This window comes from Mycetomoellerius zeteki, unplaced genomic scaffold (assembly GCF_001594055.1).
Source record: "Mycetomoellerius zeteki isolate Tzet28-1 unplaced genomic scaffold, Tzet1.0 scaffold228, whole genome shotgun sequence".
Lineage (NCBI taxonomy): Eukaryota > Metazoa > Arthropoda > Insecta > Hymenoptera > Formicidae > Mycetomoellerius > Mycetomoellerius zeteki.
The window spans coordinates 2,195,501-2,223,122 of record NW_017257203.1 but is presented as its reverse complement, the minus strand read 5'-3'; the positions used below and the strand labels follow the sequence as shown (position 1 = coordinate 2,223,122).

The 27,622-nt window shown below is 33.5% G+C and overlaps 2 protein-coding genes across 8 annotated transcripts; one reads left to right on the top strand and one right to left on the bottom strand.

The window, feature by feature from the left end:
* Positions 1-646: 646 nt before the first annotated feature.
* Dysb (dystrobrevin binding protein dysbindin) lies at positions 647-22,124 on the bottom strand. 4 transcript variants are annotated; one of them, XM_018448986.1, is made up of 6 exons: positions 22,006-22,124; positions 2,616-2,735; positions 2,104-2,393; positions 1,857-2,012; positions 1,631-1,771; positions 647-1,031 (listed from the first exon to the last, which is right to left on the bottom strand). In XM_018448986.1, the coding sequence occupies exons 2-6, from the start codon at positions 2,669-2,671 to the stop codon at positions 943-945; spliced, it is 732 nt and encodes a 243-aa protein (XP_018304488.1). In that variant the 5' UTR covers positions 2,672-2,735; positions 22,006-22,124; the 3' UTR covers positions 647-942. The 4 variants fall into 4 exon arrangements, with proteins under 4 accessions (XP_018304488.1, XP_018304486.1, XP_018304487.1 ...); XM_018448984.1 differs by lacking the exon at positions 22,006-22,124 and adding an exon at positions 3,475-3,740; XM_018448985.1 differs by lacking the exon at positions 22,006-22,124 and adding an exon at positions 3,129-3,365.
* LOC108723314 (uncharacterized) lies at positions 19,252-27,622 on the top strand. 4 transcript variants are annotated; one of them, XM_018448982.1, is made up of 10 exons: positions 19,252-20,154; positions 20,408-20,474; positions 22,970-23,427; positions 23,510-23,796; positions 24,344-25,220; positions 25,293-25,552; positions 25,615-25,901; positions 26,396-26,807; positions 26,919-27,020; positions 27,110-27,622. In XM_018448982.1, exons 1-10 carry the CDS (start codon positions 20,137-20,139, stop codon positions 27,447-27,449), a joined length of 3,108 nt encoding a protein of 1,035 aa, XP_018304484.1. In that variant the 5' UTR covers positions 19,252-20,136; the 3' UTR covers positions 27,450-27,622. The 4 variants fall into 4 exon arrangements, with proteins under 4 accessions (XP_018304484.1, XP_018304485.1, XP_018304483.1 ...); XM_018448983.1 differs by having other exon boundaries at positions 24,344-25,552; positions 26,396-26,485; positions 26,603-26,807; XM_018448981.1 differs by having other exon boundaries at positions 24,344-25,552; positions 26,408-26,807.

Sequence of the window (27,622 nt, the reverse complement as noted above, 5' to 3'; positions counted from 1 at the left end):
ACGCTTCAACATTACGATCTGCCAAAACACCGTCATGATGAAAGAATGTTATTATTGACAAGTACACGCAACCTGTTATTGCAGGTAGGTGTTATAAATGAAAATATAAAAGAAAGCATCATACAAAAGAAAAATACACACATTTAAGCAATTAAAATATAAAATTTATAATTTGTTTTAATTTATAAAAATCTTAAAAGTGATATTTATTATCTCAAAGAATTAATATATTTTGATTTGAGATTTTTTCAGTTAGAAATAAACTGCTATTTTTAACTGTATCAGAATAAAAAAATGCAAAAGTTATCATGTTTATTGATAAGAGGAAAGAGCAAAGTTTACATTAAAAAATATAGTATTTTAGCAGATGCTTTTATATCAACATTTGCTTGCTATAAAAAATTTACTGCAGTATTAAAGAAAGATGAACCTATATTATGAATTATATGAATTTTATTAAGCATATTTCGTTAGATATAAATGTATAGGTTCTAAAATAATCTATAATTAATATATGTCAATTTATTTTGTTTAATTGTGATACAATTAAGGAAATTTAACGAAATAACATTTTTTCTTACATCTATTTACATATGAGAGAATTGTTGCGGGATAAAATTTGAATTCCCTTCAATTCAAATAGTAAATAATACATAATACAATTCACAAAATATACTTGCATTTGCGACTGTACAAAATTTCGCGAAATTTAAAAGTCAGTTTAGGCATCTGAAAAATTGGAAGCATTCATATGAGAAATTTTTCACTAATTTTTTACACTTTTTCTATTAATAAGTTTAAATTGTCTGACAATGAGTCACAGCCCTAATATCTAATTGTAAGAAATTCAGAGTTAAAAATCATTCTTCGTCGCACATGCTATATGCTATATCTTCAAATAAAAAAGTTAAGCAGCAACACTTATCTGAATCCTCTCTGCTTCTAATTCTCTAAAAACTCATCAAATATCTTTGAATCAATGTCTAATACTATCTCGTCCAAGGATGGGCCTTTCGCAGAGACTGGTAACTCTAAATTTGAAACAGATAAATTAGTCATGTATGTACATAATGATAATTGAGAAGTCGCTGAAACTGAACTGTTATCTTGTAATGAATGAACAAAATAAAATCAATTAAACATTATTATAGAAGAAATCTATTATTTTTATTAATATATATTGTAAAAGGAAAATATATTTTTTGAACTAATGATAATAAAATTATGATAAACAAAAATGAATACGGTTCAGTATATTTTCGAAATGTAAATTTAAATATTATGAATATTATACATTGTGAATATTTTACGCATATTATACCAGTTAGTGCAAATCTCCATATTCTTTAGATATGCCACAATGTGAATTGGAAAGCTACAAAGAACTATTATTTTGTAAAAAATATATTATGCAGAAAAAGACAATCATATCTAAACAAGAACATATATCTGATAAAATATATTCGTGCAATATTCATAGTGTATAATTATTCATAATTTACAGATTTACATTTACATTTAAATATTCTCGTTCAGATATTTCTACAAACTATTGTTAATTTTATTTTTATGCTCACATACATTTTCTTTTTCTTTTCTTTATGAAAATACATAAAGGTAAAAGACATACTTGGTATGGATCCAGTTGTTTTGTATTCTTCAAGATCTTCTTTAAAAGCTTCCTCAAAAGTCTCTCGTCGTTCCTTCAATTTTTTTTGCAGGTTTAATTCATGCTGTGAGAGTCTCTCTGTGTGCTCATTAGTTAGTTTTGCTAAAAAAATTAATTTGAAATATATAAATCATGAAAAAATGTTGATTGAACTTCATCGCACCTCTTCATCGCATAACGTGCTTACTTTTGAAATTATTTAATTCTATCAATTTCTTCTCTTTGTACAAAGCCAATTGGAACCTGTGATCCAACTGTCTACTTTGTAAATCTAACATTTCATTTAGGTCTTCCAAACGATACAAAGCTCCTTCAACTTCTTCGAACATTTCTTGTAAATTTCCTTGGAGATATAATAAATAATAATTTTAGAATGATTAGGTTTCTATTCGAATTTTAATTTATCATGTTTTGTCTCTGAAGAGAAAAACTACCTATTTGATCCATGAGATCTTGAATCGCATTATTAATCTTTGGAATGTAAGCTAAGGTATTGTTTAAGCATGTAACATTGTTCCATTCATGTTGAAGTTTATCATAAATAGAGGATATCAGCGCATCTGCTTCCTGAGCCTTTCCTGCGTTTTCCTCAGCGAGCTCATGAAGCTCGTTCCATTGCAGTTGGAAATGATGTAAAACGTCTGCTCCAGCATCATAATTTACGTTCCTTACATTGGCTGACTTTTTGCTCTTTGGATGCTCAGGAGTCGACAATCCACGTATACTAAAATCACAATTATGATATTCTGGTGTTGCAAAAATTGCTACTCTCTATGTTGCTATACTATCTTTTGTAGTTTATTTTTATCGTAAGTACATGATTTTTATCATATCAAGCAAGTACATAATTTAAGAACAGTTATAAATTCTATCATTATACGTTAATGTTATCCATATCATCTTTACACAGTATGATAAGAGGCAGTAAATATACAAAATCTTTTACCTAGCAGATATACCTTCTTGTACTGTCTGAAACTTGCTACGTAGTGATCCAAACATATTTTACTGACTTGGTGGTAAACATTCGCTGTCGATGATCTCCAACTCTTTTAGATCCAGCTATCTACAATAGATAGATAACCAAACACTTTTAATTTTCTTACATAGACATATTAGACGAATATTTTTTTAAATTAAATTCAAGAAATTTTCATTTCTCTGCGAAGGCTGCCTTTGTGCGACAAGCTATTGTAATTTTATAAAAATTGTAATTTTCTATATACTGTACATAATTATTTATCTACAATCACACATGCATTCAACAAATCATAGTGATTCAATAATTCATATTAATTATATTACAATCAAGCAGATCAATTGAACTCGTTTGACAACGTAAATACGCCATTATGGACAACAAAAAAATCGAATTACTTCATATACGTTATTACACGTTTTGTAATTACAATATCACAATTGTTAGCCAAAAAACAAAAGACAGGAAAGTTTTGTTTACTCAATGTGAAAAGGTACACGTGATTAAAATTTTGACTTGTCAATCGTTATTAATTGACAATCGACGTGTGTTGGCCGAACTCTGTTGTTGTTTACAAAACAATGCACTCGGATACATTCAGCGCAAGCGTTAACCAACAAACATTAAGGCTGCGTTTCACTTAACGCTCACAACGCTCGTGGAATCATTTCATCCTTGTTGTTTATCAAATGTTAAACAAGGACAAACGATGCTCGCGAGCGTTGCGAGCGTTAAGTGGAACGCAGCCTAAGTACCTTCTATGTATCGAACGGTGGAATAGGAAAACAAGTTTGAAATTTAATTAACGGAAAAAAGCGTCTCTTACTCTCTTCGGTGGAATAAAATGACATCGAGATCCGAAAACGACGTGCGAGAACTTTGTCGATAATTTGATTCGTCAGATTGTCGCGGACATGATATAGGTTTCTCTCATCTGCACTCCCAGATACTTTACACGCTCGGAAATGAGATCTAAACGTATATATCCAGGCGTTGAAAAGAGGAGCAAATAATTCGAGTGCAGCAAGCGCAAGGCAAACGAACTGTTGTCGAATGGATATGTCGTGTTGAGTAGCACGGACAATTGATCATGAAGCATGCTCCGAAAGGAAACAGTTGGATTCAACGAACTTTTTTTCGATACCTATGAATTTCGACACATTCGGAGTTGCTGGAAATTTTTGAAAATCTGTGACCCAGTATGTTGACCACACAATAATTTTTCGTTAGGCAAATCGTGACCCAGTAAGCAATCTAACCATGGTCATGCACATGGATAGTAATTTTAATCAGAAATTACTAGCAAATCCTGCAGAACAGAAACAAACAGTAATATTATATTTATAATTATTCACTCAACAATATAAATGTGATATAATATGTTATAATAGTTACATTGTTGAGTAAGAAATTATAACATTAGTATGATGTTAGTTTATGTTCTGCAGAATTGATTCATCAACTACTTTAAGCTTGTGCTTCGCAAAATGCTAATATATAACTTGATACCAGATTGGCAGCAGAAACCGAATAGAGTATCTATCAAGTGCGATTCTGCTCTATTTGTGTGTTCTGCTCTATTCTAAAATGTGGTTCTGTTCATTTGTACGGTAAATATATCAAAATTTGGTTATTTTTTGTCATCAATATTTCATATCATCATATTTTGTTGATAAAACAAACTTTTCTACGTTTCTGCCAGTGTTTTATCATTGCTAGATATCCTACATCAATCAATAATTTTTTGTCGACAAAATTTATAGCAGGCACTTTACAAAATCTATCTTGACAGATTTAAAGCTGAAGAATTTATATGTATCTCTTCGTGTAATGGGAAATTGCTAGGTGTAGAACTTCTAGGTTCAACTTCTACATCTCTTCCCAATTTTCATTCCAAATTTCTATGATTTGATGAGATTGTCAAAAATAAATAAAAATGTTACAAGTCTGGAAGATATATTAATAACATCACAACACTACGTTTGTGTTGCATATTAAACGTGACATAATACGTAGCAAAATAGGTTCATAAGATAACATCTCAAAATCTACTGTAAAGATGTTTACTTATTTAAAATGAAAAATTCTAATGAATCTTCTACGATTTTGAGTCGATTATCTCATATTGATCGAGCAGAACGAATGAACAAATTTCAAATATTACAGCAAGATAAGGAACAATTAATGCAGTTCAATGCACAAGAAACAGAATCATACGAATCTGTTCTTATTTTCGTAAACTCTTAGAGAATATTCATAGAACAAATAGAAATATAGGTACGATAATTGTTTTTTATCCGTATCATCTGTTCGAATTAAATAGAATTTTCAACTCTCTCTTTCTCTCTCTCTCTCTCTCTCTCTCTCTCTCTCTCTCTCATTGTTGGTAAGACATGTAAAAAAAGGAGATAAAAACTGTATTTGTTCTGATAGATGGATATGCTTATAATAATGCAACATATAATAACAACAATTACCCAACTTCGTATTGTTCCAAAAGAAAGAAAATTATTTTATTTGTTTCACAAAAATTAAATTCAACCAGTAGCAAACTAAAAATGACACTACATTTTACAATTTTAACAAAGCATTTAATCAATTCTTACAAGTACATGACAGTTCATAAGCTATTGATGTTATTTTTTTATCATGATGTTATATCAATTTACAATTAACAACTTTATTTTATATTATTTAAATGGAAAAAAATAGAGGAATTTTCTATCATTGAAGATAGACTCGGAAATTTTAAATATCTTCAAATATATATCTCGCATTTTTCCACGATTTCGACTTTTAAGGAAACAATTTTACTATTTTCTGTTTTAGTTTTCTTTAGCACACTTTACAGATTGAACCTAAAATAGACTATTAGAAAAATGTTATAACAAGATGATAACAACATAAATGCAAAATTTGAATTTTTGCTTAAAAATCGGAATTATTTATAACAATAGATAATTTTTTGTAAATTCCATTGTAGGTTCAGTCAATAAAAATATGTATGATAAATAACTTCTATAAATCTCTAATCAATATTTCTCTAATCTATCTTGTTTTAAGTAATTCTAGTAAAATTTTTGAAAAATGTTTTCAAGAAAACGTGTTTAAAGAGTCTAAACGTTACGTTTTTTTAAATGAAACTATATGCATATCTCTTTTAAAAACTGCCGGCACTGTAGTATGATGTCTATTTACAGTCCAATTTAACGTTCAAGATCGTATAATCTGAAGACGCGCTCTACGGTCATTTTATTAATCGGATGGAATTTTATGACTGCTTATGACCAGATTTAAAATGATCTTGAATATAAAATCGGACTACGAATACCAGCCTAAATCTATCTCGGTCTGTGTTTCTTCCAACAATTGTTTCTAGCCTATTCCTGTTGCTCCAATGAAATATACTAAAACTTTCTTTCTCGCTTTTACCAAACTCGATTCCAAATATTATACATATATCTACTTCATTTTAAGTACAAAAAATGTGTACTAGTTCAGACAACAAACCAATGAAGTTTATAACGTACTGAAGCGCACCATCGAGGAATAGGGGTGTACTAATTTCTAGACATTCTGATTCAATTTTGATTGAACTTTTTACGTTTTTTGTCAGGAATTCACTGATTGGCTAACCCTGTTTGCAAGAGAGAGTCAGAGAAATAAGTTTGTCTTTGTTTTCTCCGTTAGGCGTTGAACCGCAGTTTTCTATAGTTTAGTCTTCTCTATAGAGAAGACACGCTATAGGTCTATAATAATAGAGCTCAAAGAACGGATATCTTATTTCGATAAGTATACTTCTAAAGAAAGGTTTCTCACTGTAACAATAGTTGTCCCCAACCCAACTGCCGTTACCTATCGGTTTTTTGCGTTACTTCAGATTTTCAATTCTAATTTCGTCAAGAGAGTTTGTGAATATCGTAATAAAATCAATAGCATTCTATTCTTAAACAGTCATACTACAATAATCAGCGAAAATTAAAAAATCGATTTTTTTATCCCTATAAACTCTTTTTTTGTTTTCTCTTAACAACATATGTTGTTATTTTGTTAAGAGAAAACCGTAATTTAATTTTTATGCCTTGCGCATAAAGATTTAAGACAAATTGGTAATGAATAATAAATTATGTAGTTTTTCTTTATTTTTATATAATCATAAAATATTAGTATCTGATTTTTTTGTTTAAAAATCAATAAAAGGCTATTTGACGTTATGAAGTTGATATACAATTTATATTACTAACAAATATCGTGTAAACCACGTATATATATGTGAAATTTATTGTGAAAAAATATCTCGGCTGAATATAAATAGTATGATGAATAGGATAGAGAAGTTTTATACAAGAAGCTCATTAGAAGTCTCGGTGATTAACTGACGCCCTTTCTAGAAAATAGAAAGAAAATAGAGAGGAGATTCGACCCCTAGGGTAATAATTTTCGTAATAAATATCTCGTGTAGCAAAGTAAGATTAATAAGATGCTCATTACTATTAGTAATATATTGTACATTAATTTAATAACAAAACGAAATTTCTACCTTTGATAAAGCTACGTTTTAAAACTAATACCTAAATTCTAAGCAGAATCGTAAGGCTCGTAACATACTTCTGTAAGACTTGTAAGAATTTTTAAGTGCTTATATCTTTATACAATATTTTTGCAGAGTTTCTTACTAGCCATAAAATTTACAAGAAATCATAGATATTTACGAATAATCATACGTCTTATGATACATACGCATAAAATTAGAATACTAGTCACAAATTCTTATATACAAATTTTACGAGAACACGTTATGAACCTTACGAGTCTGCTTGCTTAGAATGGAACCATAAATAATAATCAGCGTAGTTCGAAATATAAGTGTACGGTCGAATTGCCGTTACAAATGCTTCGAAGCATTTTTTTATTGGTCAATTAATAAAATTGATCAATCGAATGCTTCGAAGTATTTGTAACGACAACTCGACCGTACCCTTAGATAAATATAATGACTAACTCACTAATATTAGACATAAGAAGCCACCCAATCATTGAAAATGTCAAATTGGTTTATTCATACACATGCCATATGTTATATGTGTGCATAATGATTACTATTTATTTTTTAAAAATTCAATATAAAGAATTTTATACATAGTTATAATAATTTCGTTATAATCTAAATAATATAAGTTACAATAAAAACTATATATTATACGTATAAATAGTATACATATTTATCTCTTTTGATGATGCGAATAATAAGGATGAGAGGAAGTTTTGTCTGTATTAAATTCAACGTTATTCACGAATCTATAGATTCGTAAAAGACTCGTAAAAGATTCGTGAATCTATAGATTCATGAATGACATTGAATTTAATACAGACAAAACTTCCTCTCATCCTTATTATTCGCATCATCAAAAGAGATTATACCTAATTGCGAAATGCTAGGAGGGTAATCTTCCTACGGAGTTCCCGGTACACGGACCCTTAACAATTTTTTGATTCTTTAGGTATACTATTGATCGATGTGATATACATGTATAAAAAGATATAAAATAGATAGGGGACACATCTGTCAATTTAATATCCTCTTTAAATACTTCGAATACTTTAAATAAGTTATTATTCTTTTTAAATTTTTAATTGGCTAATTTTTATGGCTATGGTACATCTTATGGCTACGGAAAATGTGTACAGCAGCTTAAAAACCATACATCATTTTAAAGTAATATTTTAAACAAGTAATTTTTAATTGGAGTATTATCAAACATTGCGAGATAACATCGCAACATCAAGTTATATAATAAAAAAAAAGAAGCGCTTATAGGTAAATTTATTCGAAGTTTTCGCTTTTCGAGTTGTATTAAAGCATGTAGTATCTTTCAATCTGTACAATATATGAATTACGTACATAAATTAATTGGAAGAATAATTAATCAAGAATTTAAAAAATTATTATATATAATATTTATATAAAATGTACATAAATTTTATAAATAGAAAAGAATATTAATACCTCCTTATTAATGTTTAATAATATTTAAAAATTTATGAATATTATTAGAATATGAAAATAATAAATTGTATAGTTTTACTGATGCTACAATGATGCAATGTTGTAAGAAGTATCAAATTTCACAGAATGCAATGTTGTAAGTAGTATCAAATTCCACAGAATCGCGGCTTTCGCTTTAAAAATATACTGTCTTACAATCTAAGAAATATTAAATTAAAAAGATGTTTGTAGAAATATTGGACATGACATGTTTTTATGTCTTACTTTTATTTTAAATTCGTTTTATACGATTTTTAATGAAATCACAATAAAATTATAGAAAAATAGAATAAAATTCTGTCAATACTTAAAAATACTATGTGTTATTTTTAAAAATGTTTGTAATTATAGATTTGTCAGTAATATTTGGCTAATTGGATTGATTTATATCTTTTTGAGTAATTAATTTTTTATTTACATTAAAACAATTTTTTTAATAATGAGGTACTATTATTTTTATGTACTTGATGTATACTTCTTTTTAAAAGATTTTTTTAAGATCTCTAATGTATTGAATTTAAAAACAATATCTTAAATATTCGATTCAACAAAGAATATATAGGATCGTATTATTTGAAACATCTAAAATCTTTGACTCTTCATTGGCGTGCTCTATCATATTTGTGTTCTTATTTACCCGGTCGTTTCGTATTTTTAAAAAGAATATATAAATAGTAATACTTTTAAGGCTTTCACGGATATTCAGAAGTGCCAAAGGGTTTACGGGTTATCGCCGTGTTATGATCTATTGCTAATACTAACGTTTCGTAAACCTTACCGTTTACTTCATCAGAGCGAGGAACGCACTGATAATGTATAAATAACTTTCTTTAATTTGAATTTGGATAAGTTATAAAGCAATTAAAAAAACAAAAAGATACATATTTTTGTATAACCTTAGAAAATACAAAAACTTTCAAAATTAACTTTTTTAGCGTACCTAAGTTTTATTTTTTGCTGAATTCAAAATTAAAAACTGATTGGTAAATGTTTAGTAGTGCATTAAAATTCATGGTCGTGAATAACAAAACTATCAAAAAACCAATCGATGTGTGTATATTCACATTAGTATGCCTAGATTGGGGCCGTATCGATTCTACTTTGCAAAGTTTTCTCTCTTTGGTTCTAAACAAACGTGTCGAAAATATAAACTAAATATCTATAAATATGATGAAATATTACATGACAATTACAGCGTTCTGCATTTTGCTTTAATAACAGTAACACAATGAACAAATTGAGCAATAAATTTATACAATCGAATCAGATAACCCACATGATTTATTAATGCTCTGTTAAATTCATAGTGCAATCACAAATAACGAGTAAGATATATTGAGTTTTATTCTATATTGAATCCAGTTAACTTAATTTTATTTTTACCCTGATGCAAGTAGTTTGAAATGACTCATTTTAAAATACTAGTAAGTCCATCACGTTTTGCCGTACGACTCTGCAATTTTTCTATTTAAACAGCAGAACGAAAAAAATTGAAAATAAACGTTGCAACATGTAATAATTAGATAAACAACATAGTTTTTACGTAATAACTATATATAATTTAAGAACTTGAATTATAATGTCATGTGCTCTTTAGTTTCTACAGATCCATGACTACTAATTATTAATTTCATTATCTCCGTACAATCTCGTATATCACATTTGCTGCCCATATATTACAAATGTAAAACAAAGAATCCTCAAGTGAGTTAGGTATATAAAAATCGACTGACAGTAAAATTATATCTTACAGTATACTCCAAGGCTGTACTGACAATGAGTAGATTACTTGGAATTCCTCTGTTAAACATTTTATTTAAAATATCTCAAACACTGAGATAGTTAAAAAATATAACAATTTGTGTAATATCAATCGAGGACTCGCGTAAAAGAAACCTCGGTAGTGTTGTTACGCTTGGCTAAGCGCCATGTCTCCTGATCCCATCGAATACAAGTTTTCGATGATAGCTAATTCAAATAGAATTTCAAATTTCAATTTTCAATCTCGTGTACAATTTTGTTTAGCAAAAGTTAATCTAACGCTCATATATAGTGTATATTAGAATGATGTAAGAATACGCCAGCATGCAAACTGCAAATTTTATTAAATGTATAAAATTACGAATGTCCTCTTTATTGCTTCACAAATCATTCTTCGAAATCTACTCGATATAAAATGTAAAATAAAAAAATGATATTAACACAATTTATTAAAAACATAATATTTATTAAATACATAATTTGAATTGAAGATACGTTTCGGTTTAGTTTCAAACCATCTTCAATAATTTTAAAATATATTAAACAATAACCTTCTTTTTTTTATATTATTAACAGTGTATTTGTGCGTTTTAAATTTCCGACTTCTTGACATTTTAAATATTTTAATTACTGACTGTCTATTGATTTATTAATTATACCTCTTTTTACACTTATTACATTTATTTTTGTACCATTTGTGTATTGTCCACGATAGGTTATCCACTGTTATTCATTCGCGCTGTTGGTCGTTTATTCTTTGCTTCACCTGTTATAATAGTCCATAATTCACTAGACTTATCAACCGGCTGTGATTGACACTTATTAAACTTACAGCTTCAGGATCGTTCTTATCACGTGCGGTTGAGAATGTGAGGCTATTGTTTCATATATTTTAAGACTGCTGAATGATTCAAAATTGAAACATTCAAATTATGTACGTTCAAACTGTGTTAATCGTTTTATACATACTGAGAATTGCATTTGATTCTCACTAGTTCTTCTTTCTAATTATTGCTTAATAATTAAGATATAATATAAATAACAAAAAATAAGTAAAATCGTAAAAGAGATGAAGAAAATATTAAATAAAGAATAATTCTGTTTTAGAAGAGCAAACAAATCATGTTGGTAGCAAAATTTAAATACGAATGGAATTATTCAGTATCGATCGACATATTTGACACGCCCATTTCTCAAATAATGCAATTTATATAAATAATTAAGCAATATACTTTATATTAATAATTAATGAATAAATAATTAGTTAATAGTCATTGTTTAATAATTAATATTTAATTAATATTTAATAATTATTAATTATGAATTATGATGAATTGTTAATAATTAATTACAATTATTGTTAATAATAAATAATTATTAATAATTATTAAATTTGATAGATCATTATGTATTAATGTTTCACAACGTAAATGAAATCATTTTATTTCTCTTTTATATCATTAATTTAATTTATTTTTAATTATTTTTTTTATTAAGAAAAAAGTGCAGTAATATATCAAAACAAAAGAGGGAAGGGAAATAAATCTATATATCTATATTTTATGTTTCATTGTAATATTCTTCGTTGATTAAAATAAAGCTTCATCAAACACCCCTATAAATTTCGAACTTGGCTTAAGAAGCTGTTCAACTTTATTTTTTCCAGACGTCCGGAATCTAAAAATATACGGCCTCAGCATTTGTATCAACTTCACACATTGAATAGAAATATATTATAATATAATATGCACACTGTCTTCTTTTTTCTCCCTACATGTGTAGACAGCATTTTTTATCGCATCTGTTTTTAACAAGTTTTTAACAAATAAACACTACCTGAAAGAAAAATTAATTCATGATTTTTTTTTTACATATTTTTTATATATTTTTGGAACAAATATGTGGAATAACGCGTGGTCGATTATGAAAGCGACTGACTCATAATCGATGATTTCCTTATTTATATTTTTGTATTATAAGATTTATTAATTTATACTGAAGAGGATCGAAAACAGGATCGAACCATTCACGTTTTTAATTTTAAATCAATTATATATGTTAGTGTCAGCTCTAAAAGACTTAATTTAATTTATTGATTTATTTATTAGAGCCTATTCGAATTATTTGTCAGAATCGATGAGTTTCGGATTCGATTCCGCATATATTTCGATTTTATTGTTGAAAGTTTATCAGAAAAGAGAAACAGAAAATCACTCTGGTTATTTTTCCAAATGTCGCTAAAAAAATATCTAAAAGAAAAGACCAAAATGCTTCTATACCCCAATTCTGTAATTCTGTCTTTTAACGACAATTTGATATCATTGCATTGTCGTTGCGCAGCTTTTTTACCATGTATAACACATTCTATAAGAAGCCGTCATTTAAACTTAAGTCTTAAGTCGTAAGAAATTGACTAATTCTAATTGAATGTGAGAAGATTGACTATAATTGGTCAATTTCTTACGGCTTACTTAAAGCTTAAGTAATGGCTTATTGTAGAAAGCCCATAATATACCTGCGCAACGATACCGACATTGTCGTTAAAAGTTACAGAATCGGCATACTGATTCCAGGTCAGCCTCTCAGGGGGCAAGTCACAGCTATAAAACAGCTCTCTCTAAAGAAATTGTGATCTGATGTACCACTGAACAAGAAAAAAGCAGATATATTATGAAAAGTTGGGAAAGCGATCCAAGAGCACATAAAGTTTTTATACTTCACTGTATTTTTTTCATTTTATACGATATAAGATTTATGTGACATAAAAAATTTTATTTTAAATTATAAATCAAATAAGTTTTACGAAGCTTTAAATTACTTGATTATACATAAATATTACATTGTACAACAGTAATCAAGTTCTTATATGGCTTATAATATACATATAACAATTATAATCACGTATTTAAATTGTAATGCAAATACAATTATATGGTTACATTTGCAATAATCTTATATCTGTTTTTTATTAATATTTTAAAAGTGTTTTTTAACAATTCATTTTTTAGACTTATATATGTTGCATATAAATGTTATTAGTACTTTTTAATATGACATATGTTCCTTTATCTCTTTTTTTTTAACAAACTATAACATATTTTATAATTATTAATCTATTATTGCCAATGAGAAAATAAAATATATTTTACGAGTTTATTATTGCAACATCGAGAAAGAGAAATGTAAAGTATTTAATTTATACGTTTAACGAGATTAACAAGAATTGGATCATGACTTTCTATACTTCACGCAGGCTAAAAATAATTCGCAGCTTTGAATAGTAAATTGCTCGAAGTTGGTCACCGATTACATAATAGTACTTAACGTGACCGAATGTAGCAAGTCAGCATCATCGCGGAATAGTTAAATGCATATTAGGTACTGTTATATGCTTTTTCTTGATTATGCAATCGATATTTTAACTTCATGACATCTGTGAGCTTAATTTGAATAAAAAAACAGCTCGTTACGAGAAAAACAACTTGTTACGAGACAATAAGATTATTTTCATATAAATTAAAAATAATAATTATTGTTATTATTGTTAAGCAAAATCAATATATGTATATCAATATATTTTCTTTTCTTTACTTTGCAGCCGTGCTGCTATATTAATGTGCGTTTTTATTGTAGACACTGTCTGTGTATTTCACAAATTATATTAAAATTTTTCTGATATAATTGTTATATTATTATTTTCATACATAAATGGATCTGTAAAATTTACGAACGGAAAAGGAAAGAGGAAAATATTATCGTGAGAGGAAACGGTTGTCAATTGGGCGATTAATCTCGCTGGTTCTGCACATAATTGCCCAACTGTTCTGTTCATGATACCAGAAATTTTCAATGCATCGAACGGTCGTCTGGCCTGCTGATTGGTTGGTTGCATCGTGTTAGTTGGTTAGATCACGTACACATTCGTGAGCAATTTGGCAACGTCGCTAAAGCTTCAGCCCTCTCCCCTTCTCATACTCCGCCATGCCACTCTGGTAATGCCGGTACGGCTGTGGTGCTTAGCAACCAGTGAGGTCAACAAACGAGGTCATGTTATACATTAACCTCGCCATGAGAAAATATTACCGTGCTGTTGATAAACTATTACCATGCGCGCGTACTCTTAGCATGTTATAATTACCTTTCAAGTAATTATAATATTTGACGTCCATGCAAGAAAAAAAACTGGAATATCAAAGAGAATTATTCATATGCCTTGAGGAAGGAGTAATATTTCTCTCAATATTACTTTTGCGTCGTAAAAAATAACGTATGATATATCGAGCTTGCAGATATAAAAAAATATGGAAAAAAGAAAATATAATTATAATGAAATGTAAATCTTTTGTAAATATAAATCCAACGTGAAAAGAAATACTTTTATCAGACTTTTCTGTTCGTGAATAATGGCTGTCGTTAAAAATTTTCATGCAATGTGATTCGAAAATTTAGATTTAAAAAAAAAAAATGTTATTTGTAAAATTCAAAAAACATAAAATCCAAGGACAAATAGTTTTTGCAGTAATCAGTAATGGATGTTAATAATACCTGCATAGCCGTAAAGCAGAGTATAAAAGAAAAATAAGATGAAGACATCATCCTATACAGAGAAAAAGGAATTTATGAGTTTGCATTATAACGATCCACAAGTTTATTGGTAGCAGTAAATGGGTAGAAGGTTCTAGGATAGAGATGGATCTCTGGGGTAGATGCGGGATGAGAGAGGAAGAACCCGGGAGCGAAGAAATGGAAGCGAGGAGATGAAGATACTCCAGGCAGTGGGGTAAGTCTCCCACCTCCCCCACTACGTTCCCAGGCATTCGCTCTCTGTTGAGTCGGTCGTTTCTGCTGTTCCATCACGTAGGATGAGGACAAGCAAGCGTACCAGCAACAGCAGCGACCGATTGACCAGCAACAGCGACACAAGCGCAGTACGAGCGTGGAAAATTCCACTATTTCTCCTCTGCCCTTCGCAGCAGGAGGAGTGGCGGAATGGAAGAGGGGAAGAGCTATTATTTTTATTGCGCCGTTCTGCAGGCGCATTAACCTACGTTGGAGTTGAGTAATGTTAGCTTGTACTCGGTTATTGCCGTTGGCTATACAAACCAACATGTACCTACATATACAGCTATATATTTCGTTATTATGCTGTATACAGCGTTACCTCGCGTGATTATTCAGAAACTGGAATACAATATATTATATCGCATATTTAAATATTGAATGCAAATGTTTGATATAATTCATACGACTAAGTTGCAAGGGTCATATTATTCTACTTTTGCAGCAGGCTATTAATATTCATTGAATATTTTTATTTTTTATAATACATTCCCTTACAAAGCAGACATAGAGTTTGTAACAGTGTATGTGTAGAATGAAAGATTTTTTCATTTCACTACATACATTTTATTCATATTTTCTTCTATAGTAACAAAAAAGTTTAATTTATTTTTAATAAGTTTGTTCAGATTCAAGTAATCGAGTTTTAAAATATTATACATAATTTATGTTTAAATTTGCACATTAATATTGATAACGAATACAAATTACAACCTCTATATTATACATGGTATTATGATAAGCTCGAACAAATTGTGAGATACAGTCTCGTAATGAATAACGAAACATCGAGAATTCACATTCTATCCCTCTTTCTTTTTATTCGAGGGACGTAACTTGAACAAAACTCATCAAGAAGAAATCGAGCTTAAAATATTGTGCGCAACTGTGGTAAAATTAGTTTGAGGGGAAGTAACAGAGAGAAATGGTGGGTCAATGTACGTTGTACGAAGTGTTTCTTCCATCTCTTTCCTTCATCCTTTCCCTCCCTCTCACCCCTTTCCCCCAGTCGCAATCTCCTCTTCCACCTCTCTTTTTTCTCCTCCCACTTCTCGTGCCAAAGTTACGCCGCTACTATATCGTGATAATCTTGCCTGCTCCATAAAGGGGATTACCTTCTCTGCGCCAAACTAACGCAGTCATTGCTCATAGTATGGAGTTTCTACTAGCGGTAGAACGGAAGTGGCGAAGAGTGGGGGGTGGGAGGGATCGATAATCAAGTATTTCTCGGAATGTAAATACTAGTGGCAACCGGGTGCATATTTGACCACCCAATTGTATGCATACAGCTTTACAGCGCAGAATCGCAGCAACATCTGACTGGTTGATTACCCCGCTTTAATTAATTTTTAAATATTTATTATTGCATTAACAGATAATAGCATCAGGCTACGAGTTTTCATGTAAAACAAATGTCGTAATGTAAAACAAATGAGCGAACAAGTATTATGATTAATGACTATTGTATGCAATTAAGCGCAATTGTAGATAACGAGCGAAGCGTTGCGTCTGGAGGTGTTCTTTAACAGATTTCTATTCGCTCTAAATGATGACGTTATTGGGTTGATTAGCGCAACGAAGTGCGCAAAAAATATTTAATTAAAGACTATTTTTAAGCTGTATAACTATAATTCTAAAAATATATACTTATTTCCGTTTTGAATAGTTTACATGCAAACGCGTCGTTTTTCTTTTCTTCTGTTTCAGGGGCGTGGCATACAAATGAGTTCAAATCAATTCTACTCATTTTCCAAGTTTTTGTTTGAAGTTTGCCGAGCGAATCCCTGAAAAAAACTAACGTTCTAAAAATAGAATCCAGGTATTGTGCTGCACGAAGTCTGGGACCGAGGTTCGTTACGATCAATAGACGGCAGATTCGGCCGTTTTCGACAGGTTCCGTTAAGTTCCCCTACTATATTCGTCCTCATCGACCTCTAACCATTACCGGCCACGCCTTGCTCGTGTGAATTCCACAAGCTAAACTGGTTATTCAGGATGCAATTACACTATTTGTGCACTATATATTTCCCTCTTCAAATCAGTTTTTGAAAAAAATATGGTTCGCTTGTCTTTTCAGTTTGTATACAAGGTAATTCATTTTTTATGAGACATAAATTTTTCTTTCGAATAAAATATTTTTCAAATAAATATTCCAAACGAAAATTTTAGAATTTTAAACGAATAATGCAGTAAATAATGCAATTTTTCAAATCATGTTTTGTAAAATATCAATGTAGACGATATTTTATAATATAAAATAGAAACGTATAATTTTCCTGTGTAACACAATTTTTGTCATTAAATTATTCTGCACAAATAAAAGTTTAAATGTGAAGTTACAAAATTAATAGATTAGGAAATATTTCTTATATTAAAATATGTTGGAATAAAATATGAAAAATTCGTAAATTATTGATTTTAACAATTTCCATATTTTATTATACACAAAATAACTAGGGAAATTGTATGAAAAAGTTATATAGGTTCATCTTTTTATTTGGATGTTATCTCACAAAAACGTGTTATAAAAAATTTGCATGCAAATACACTATCCTAAAATTGTAAATTTATATTACTTCAGAACTTTACTTTTTCAGGAACACTTATTTCGAGAGAAAAATCGATATATTTAAAATGAATCAGCCTGTATATATGTACAAATATTAAATACATTCTACGACTGTATTATATATATTGCAATATTATGCAATTTATTACTCATATTATGCATATATGAACTTCTCAAACGCCAAATATCGTAATCGGTATCGTGAAGTAAATAAGGAAACTTGAGACGAAGTTATAAATTAATCATGATTAGCTTCAAGATTAGCTTTGATAAGATTAAAAGTTTCACAAAAAGTAGAGTAGAGCAGTTAACTTAAATCGATTGTATTGAAAAGAGAAATATATTGTACGCGATAATAAATTATACTTTGTACAAGATTAAACCAACTGCGAGAAATTTAATTACAGCAAAGAGTAAAGTACGACGCGTCCATCATGACGGTCTATTGCCAGCTTTGAGTCGCATAGGCTGGTTGATACTTCCGACACGGACTGTGGATCAATGTCACAAGGACTACGTGGTAACGTGTCGGAGAAGAAATAGGTGGAGTTTTAATTTCCAACGGAACCAGAAGAACAATCGCGAAATTATGGATGTAAATCGTCAGCGGTGCTTTTAAGTACAATGGATGGCAGACGGCAATTGGACAGTTGGCGTTGACGGTTTTGCTGGGGAATTGCACGGAATGAGGGATTCAGTTGAAAGCCGCGGCATTTGGTGGCACGAGTGCGAGCGAGAAAGAAAGAGGGAAACCGGGGGGGCGAGGGGTAGGATAAGAGGAAACTTGGTAGAAGAGGGCAGCGAAGACGGAGGGAGGGGAGAATGGTAGGAAAAGCGGGTACGCGCAGAAAGGGGACGACTGGCACAGAATAGTTTAACAGGTTGTGGTTACGAACGTTCGCCGTCTCTCATTGGTTCCCCACCCGTACTTGAGTACACGTTAGGTTAACTTAATTTTCATTCGTGCTCCCACCACAACCGCTTTCTTCCTTTTCGTGTCACTCTTCTCTTTCTTAACATCATCTCCTTCTATTTGTTATTGTCCGTCCGTCCGTTTGCCTTGGACTGCCTGGCTGGCTGCGCGTCACGTCGAAATAATACTTTTTATATTTGCTGGGTTCCTCGCAAAGGATCTGAACACTCATGCGTCACATACGTGCGTAAGTATACACCACGCATATGTATGTATAAGCATAACAAGAGTGAACCCCCCGGCGAACGAGAGACGCGGCAAGGGCAGGTAGGAAGGAGGGTTGGGGAGAGGAGAGAGCAGCAAGAGAACAAGAGAAAGAGAGAAGGGGGTTGGGAGGAAGATTGGATGGTGGGAGATAGAAGGGGGAGGGAGAGTAATAATCCCGCCGTCTGGAACGGCAAACGGCGCACGCTACCTCACGAGCGCGCGCGCGCGCGCGTCTTTACAAAACGACGTATCTGAAAACTCTGAACTCGTCCTCAACAATTCATACAAGAGTTAATTATCCTGCCGCTCGTGCGCGATCGACGTCACCTACATCTTTTGCTACTACCCCCCCATATCGGTACCTCGGTACTAATAATAAACTTCAGACTGGACGCGAACAGGGCGACGGATCATAGCCGTGGCTGCCGTCGGGGAATGCACATCACGTCACTGAATCCCGTTTGAAGCGAAACGAGTGTAGTAGTGCCGTATGCACGGACGACCACAGAAGTGATCGTGTCATGATACCGTCGCGTCATGTCGTAATCATGTGTAAGAGAAAATTACTCACGAGCAAAAGCGCGGGAGTATCATATTCGCGTGACTGGCATCTAGGCAAGAAAGAGCGACCACTTTTTTTTATGTTGATCCGCAGCTGCGGCGCGGCTGCGGTCCGTGCGACGAAATGAGAGAGGCCGATTCTTCTCTCACCCTCCGGTCTCCCGCTCAATGCGCCAAGAAAGCGCGCGTAATTAATTGACTTTACCTACCGTTGAACATTGTTACGTTTACCGATTCGGAAGGTTTTAAAGAAACGTCAAGTCGCCGGTGTCGCGTGTAGTACCGCGCACCTCTCCAATCTTCTTCTTGTGCTCCGGTTTGTTATGAGTCCGACGCGCTCACTCGTGCGGCTACCGAAAGAGCGCCCGTTTCTCAAATTGGAGACTCAATTGAGAATAATCAGGGAATTTCGGGTTTCAATGAGAGCAACCGGTGATAGTGCGCGCGTATTAGTATTGGCCAATAATCGCTGATAGTACGCGATGTTCGTGCCGATTATAGCGTCCGAGATTGTTCACCCAAGGATAAGCCGATGTTGACAACAATGTCTGTAAGTATAAAGTTTGCCGCAATATACAAACGCGTTACTTGCGAGAAAGCTAAATAGGAAAATTGCAAGTCGTTATAAACCTCTCGCTAAAGCGAGACTATCTGCGTGTCTGATTATTTAATAAATTTGCGCAGATTTGATGTAATCGGATGTTGTGTAAAAAATTTTCCCGTCTGCTCGATAAAACTCCGAGTATTGCTTATTTATTCGCAGATTGCGAAAATGAATAATCCGATTGTATCACGATTTTCAGGAATTTAAATTTTCTGCAAAAAATAAGATGTATGAGGACGGCGCTGTGGAGCTGTTGCAAAATTTCGGTACGTGTTTTGTATAACAATAATCAGTTGTAACATAGACTAATACTAATTCTATAAAGTATAATTCTGTACAGACTGACATAAATATGAGACATCATCTTCTTATGTCAAATTTTGAATAATATATTTTTGAAAGACTCATTCTTAGAAAAATTTAAATATTAAAAATTCATTATTGTTTAATTTAAATATTAAAAATTTCATATTTAAATAAAAATTATCTATAATAGTGAATTTTTTAATTAATGTTACTATCAATATCAACTATTATTCTTTTTGCAAAATTTATCTTCTCCATTGAAGTGGTCTTAAGCTTTATGTATTATATATATTATATTTGCTGTACTTTTAACTTTTGCTTCTGCTTCTTCTCTGGAGATGAATCCTCCTAATATTCGTCCTACGTTTTTTAATAATGAAAATCTGTAATGAAACAATTTATATCTATCTATTTTATAGATGTGCTGATAAATGTGTATATGGATATTACAATTGTCTTGATATTTTTCTTTATTTTATGAAAAGAAAAAAAATTATTTTCCCTCAGTTTCTGATAACATTCTCTTTTCATGATTTTTTGATGGTATTATACTTTATAATGTTCATGAGTATTACTCTATGTTACTCTGTGTTATTTTGCGAACTATTATAATTTTGTGATAAACTTTTATAACTGTCGGTTTAGCAATGTATCCCCGTTTCTATTGTTTTGCACAAAGAAATTCTATGTATCTCCTATTATCATCTCGTGTTACATGTACTTCCTTCTAAATGTTATAAAGTGGCATATGAAAGATACGATCCAATAAATAATTATGAATTACAACTATCAACAGCTACAGCGTCTGATCTCGTTGTATAAGTATTCAAGCGCTTCTTCAGCAACATTCTTTTTTTTCTTTCGCATTTATCTCTTATTTCTTTAAATCAAGATTAATATCTTAATATACATTTATGATATATACATCTCTGAGATAAAACATTTCATAAATATTGTACGCATGTGACTCGACGCATTTATACATATTAACGAGCACTAGTGTCGTACTTTTATAAACCTTCGTTTGAACGGAAACGTGTGCGAAAGTTACTTGGGAAAACGCCGGTCGTTTCAGCGTCGACCGAGCCAGACTCGCGTCGGCCGTATAGGTTAGGAATTTGTAAACACGCGGCAAGAAGGGCGCGCATAATCGCGCAATAAATTTCCATAACGAACACGTTCCATCGCGACTCCGCTTTTACTCCTCGCCGGCAGAGAACAGGTTCTCTCGCTCACCTCGCCGACGAAGATGACGTTGCCGAGCAACGAGACACCCGCCACTCATTCGTCACACTCTCGCGTTACGGAACACCTAAGTGTGCGTCGCTTATTTTCCACTCTTCCCCAATTTTCTTAAAACACGTCGAAGCAACGTGACGAGCGGTCCTCAGTTGTTTACTTGTATTTACGTTCGCGTCCCGAAGTCCTTTCTTGGTTTTTTTTTTTTTGTATTTTCTTTAAAATGAACACGCAAAACTCGTTCTTTTGTACCTCGAACGAACTTGAAGTTCCTTTATCTCCGTTCCTCTGTGTTCCCTCTCGAATCTTAGGACAAGCTGGGATGAGCGATCGATTCACAGGTTGAATGGTTGAAAACTTGGTCGGCGAGGGAATTCGAGTGTTCCAAGTGTTTCAGGAACACTTTTACGGTGCTTTCGGAACTCGCCGCGGCGGCGTCGAGTGCGGCGATAAATGTCGCCGGCCGGACCAATCGATGGCGGGAAATCGCGCGCCGATACGAAAGCGGCCAATACGGCGCGCGCTTTAGCCGCGTATCGATTGGCGAGTCGTGTTTTCAATTCTCGGCCGAGAGTGGCAATTATTCTTCGGCGTCAGCCATTTTGCGCGAGTACCGTACCGCCGAACGCTGCCGCGCGTGTTGATCGCGCGCGTCGATTTGTTTACGCGCCTCTCATGTAAATAAATACACATATACGTATGCAACCGGTATATACATAATCTATGTGAAGCGTATCTCCCCCACGTTCTGCGTAAGACGCACTGCGTGAAACGCGCGCTCGCGCATAACCGCGTCAAGTCGAGGTAGAACCTCGGCGAAGGAATGAGTGGTTTTAGTTAACGTCGCCGAAGGAAAGCGCGGTAAATCACAAGTGGCTCATCGACGTTTTATGGACGGAGCGATCATTTAAGGGTCTACCTTTAGTGGCGTGCTATCTCGGGTACGTTTGTTACCCGAATCCACTCTTTCTTTCTCTCTCTAGCTCTTCTGTTTCTTCCTGCGTTCATCTCTCTTTCTCTCTCACTCTTTCTCTCCCTACCTCCCCGCAGAAACGATGTAACTTCTGCGCACAAACAAACTTTCGACGTACGTGAGCGCGAACGATGTGTGTGCACGCGGTGTAATGAGATATACAGGCGCGAACACGACACGGGAAGATGTAACCTTCTCGTCAGGGAAGGTGTAGTGACCGGGACCCCATGCGTTCTGTTTCAGACGTTAGCGAGGGCACTCCCAACTCGTCGAACGACAACTTAAACGACCAGCACCTGCTTCTGGATTGCGACATTTGCGGTGAACGTTTCACTTCGAAGAAACCGTTGCGTGTCCACATCAACACTCATCTGAGAAAACTTCGCATTGTCCTCAAGAGGGTAGCGAATCCGAAAGTAGTGAAGGTGAAAAAGGAAACGTACTGGCTGGATCCTGAGAAGACCGGCTTGTTGAAGTTGACTCTGAAGAAGCAAAACGTAGCTGCCGAATCCTTGAAGCTTACCCTGAAGAAGTCCTCGAAGTCGGAAGATTTCACCGTAGTGAACAATAACTGTTATCCTGTTATTAAGTACTATCAACAGAGAGACGTGGCAGGTGCTAAGGAAAATGATCCGCGAGGTGATAAGGCAGCGGAGAACTCGATCAACGAACCTTTTGAAAACGTGATGGTGGACCAACAAGTGAGTCTTCCTTTAGACTGTTTGATGTTGAGTTTCAAGAATTTTTTTTTTTTTTTCATTTTCTGTTGTATTCTCTTTGTAGGATGATTACGACAACGTCAAGTTGGACACCGATCATCAAAATCCTCTGGAAGACAATGAAAGACCGTCCACAGATATCAATGAGAGCGACTCTGATGTAGGGAGTGATATGGCAAATCCATCTGAGAAGGATGATCAAAATGTTGATGATACTACACCAAATATCGATAACTGTGACAGTTCTGAAAAAAGGCTTTCAGAATCTGAAGATCATGAGGAAACAGACGCTTTGGAAGCGACATGCAGAGAAACTATTGAAAACTTGAAAAAACTCGGTGAACAATCAAGGTAGATTAATGGATTGTAATATTGGATATTAATAAATATTACATTATTATTATCGGATTATTATTACGTTGCTCATTTACTATAACATAACTCAAAAATTATCATTTTAGAGTTGCTTATAGAAAGGAACAGAAACAAAAAGAAAATAAGAAAGAGCATTTATTCCTCTGTTATCAGTTATATTACACTAAAATTATTAAATTATAAATTTCAAAATTTATGTGCTATGTGACTGAATGACAAAAATGTTATTATATGTATATAATGTGTATATATATATATATGATTTAAGATGAAAATGTCAGGATAGAATAAAAAAGAAATTTACTTTGTTTAGATTGTTGTAAAGCTTTCTTAATAGTAAATTTTCAACTCGTGCAAATATGTGATAGCCTTCGCATTCACTCTGGTCACACAAATTTTTATGCTGTAACTATCAGATATTTTAGTCATAATATTTTTTTCATGTAATGACTGATAAAGAAAGAAACTTACAATATGTGAATGTTCAAACCAAATGCAATCTAAATTTAGTTTTTTTTTATAGTTCCAGATCGGCTAGTCAACTAATTGACAGTTCATCAGTAGAAGAAGAAGATGACAGAAGTGGATCTAATATAATACATAATCTTGAACAGAATCCTTCCATCAGCATTAATCCAAAATCTTTCACATTTTCTAATCATGCAAGCGAACGTTCTCCAGTATGTAATAATGAAGATAAGAACAGAGAATCGACTGATGCATCGCAAACACAAAATTTCAACTGGAATCAACTATCTGATTTATCAAGCAAGAGCAATGAAGACTTCAATAAGGAAGATAGTGAACAACAGGGGGATACTTGTAGCGATGCTAACATGGATAATGCCGGATCGATTTTGCAAAGCTTTCTCATTGAACATCAGAGGCGCAATCCAAATGAGGTGTCGTTGTCAAACAATATGTCATCTAGTGAAACGGCAGAGTACGTGCCCCTTGAGAAATTGGCGGAGACTGTCAACACGTGTCGTATTTGTAATGAAAAGTTCAAAGACATCACCCACCTAGACGAACACCGTAGTAAAGCCGGTCATTATCAGTGTAATATACCGGAATGCACCAATCTCATCTTCCACTCTATGGTGGAGGTATCGATACATCGGGCACAGGTACATGGTACCCCACTCTCGCCGAACGTGAGCCAACTATCGCCTCATCATTTGTCGTCGAACACAAATACATCACATTTGGGCCAACCCACACATTCGCCTCATGCAATTTCTGTCCCATCTGTAGAGGTATCATCAACGAATGGTTCGCATCAACTCAGTAGGACTTCGCCCTTAACGTCGCCACATCAGACGCATTCACCGACATTTAATGCAGCGGTGGCAGCAGCGGCAACAGGCGGTGCTACTGGCCAACAAATGCAAATACCGCCGGTAAACTTTGAACAACTACCACCACCTGTACAGCAACTGGCCCAGCAAGTGCAGCGTATGCCTCTTCCACAGACGCAAATGCCCCCTAGTCTTCCTCCAGGAGCCAACACAATGATACCTGCACCAAATTATTTTGTACAACCACCAGGACGACCACCATTGTATAGAGTACCTGGACCACAAGGAATACATTATCCACCCCATATGACGCATTTGTATCAATATCCTCCATATCCTCAAATACCTGCTCCTCCTCCGCAAATGCATCCCCAAATACCCCAACAAGTTCCACGGGGACGGTATCCGTCGACATCTGTTGTTCAAAACAGCAGGTAAGCGTAGATCTTGCATACAGACGCGAGCATTTTCATTAGATAGTATCTTTAACTTTCAGGGTACCGAGGTTACCACAAACCGGTCCAGTTCCTCGGCAGCGCATGAAAAGGCCTTTGCAACAACCTCTACAGCAACAAAATAACGCTTCTGCAAAACAGAGGCGAATGGATGTTCTATTACCTGATAGAAATGAAGATGCAGACTGCCATGTCATAGCTCAACAGAAGAGAAATGACGGACTACCTGTTATTCAAAATGTTCAAGGAGCTACCACGCAACAAACTAATAGAAATGATTCTACGATACATCTCACAGATTCAATCACTTTAAGTGTTCGGCAACCTGGTAGGTTTATAACATACCAGCAAAATACTCGATTGAAATCAATCGTTTTAAGTTTTCTTACTGCTTACATTTTTTTATGCGCCTGTGTAAAGTGCCTCTTCTATGAAATTTGGTTTCTATGATTTCGTCTAATAAGTTTTTCAGTTGCTTTTATACAAACAAAATAAGTATAATTTGTTTTTGCAATGACTGCGTTTAGTAGAAAAAACAGCATTGCAACTATTGTAAGCTTTGATATGATTGGTTCTTACCCTTAGTTCCTCACTGTATCTAAATATATAAACCAATCTCTTACTCTGAACCTAATTTTGAATATTTATTTCAGTGAGATAATGCTTTGTCCGCTATTTACTTTCCGTTAATTTTATTTTGTTGCACATGTATGCTGCAGTTGTATATAAAAATATGGGTCTTTCAAAGAGAATTGTTATATTACTATATTCGCAGAAGGGGTGCATTACAGTAAAATAGCATTGTCTTTTACTAATCTGAAGGTTCCATCCCAGCTCAAGTCCAGAACACGTCGAATCCGGGAGGAAAGAAATCCGATGCCAAGGCGGTGGCGAATGTCCTCGCAGCTCGAGGTATAACCGTTACTCCAGCTGCAAATAAAAATAAGACAAGTGAACAAAACAAACAGCAAATACCTTCCCAGCAGCAGCAGAGGCCATCACCTTCACAGCAGCCTTTAAATGTTACAGCGCTCAATCTGAATTCTGCTATTTCTATCATACCAACTAGTTCACAAAGAAAACAGCAAGAAGGGCAGTTTGCTGTTCCACAAAACAAGCAAAACAAATCGCCAATCAATGACCAAGTCGAGCGACCTCCAAGACCACCAACAGTGGATCTTACACAGGATACTCCACCGCAGATGCCAGTAGTTAGACGTGGTCGACCGCCGAGGTGAGAATTGTCTATGTCATCGCTTGTATTTTGTTCTTACATAATTATGCCATTAGATTTACTAATCAACGATTATGAAACACAATAAGACACAATATTTATCTTTTCTAGAGCATTATTAACGTGTCAGGTATGTGATAAGAATTTTCAAAATCAAGATATGTTAACGCAGCATATGGCAACTCATCGAACGACCAGCAAATTGCTTCACAGGTAAGTTATAATTACCTCACTCGGATTTTATTTTCCTTTAAATAGTAACACATATGAGAATAGAACTGATCGATCCCTTTCTTTTTAAGGTGTAACCTTTGTCCAGCTCAATATCCCACAGTTCAGGCGTTAACAACGCACAAACAGACTTACCATAAGGAAGTTGATACCGTGGCACAAAACGGAGGCACGGAATTGGCTTTGCCGGTCGTGGATTTAAAGTCGCCACATGTCTTAAACCGTTTGGCGAACTTGGGCATTCAAAATTACATACCCTTGTCGCAGTTAAGTGCTCAAACCGGTGGTTACTTCGGCTTACCGATAATCACAATAGACGGTGCGAGAAATACAAGCAGCTGCAATCTGGGTGCGCTTGGTGCTACCTCCATATTAAGTCTCGGTCCTCTTAAACATATATCGAATGGGTAACTGGAATTCGCATTCGGCCTATTTTACGTGTGCAATTACACTTCCCCTTGGTTACTATTCTTCTACTCAAATTGTTTTACTTGTTGCTGTATTGTCAATGACCATGACACACGACATGTCTTGATTTCTGAAGAGAAAACAGTGATATAGTTTAAGTAAAGTCGTCATATAAA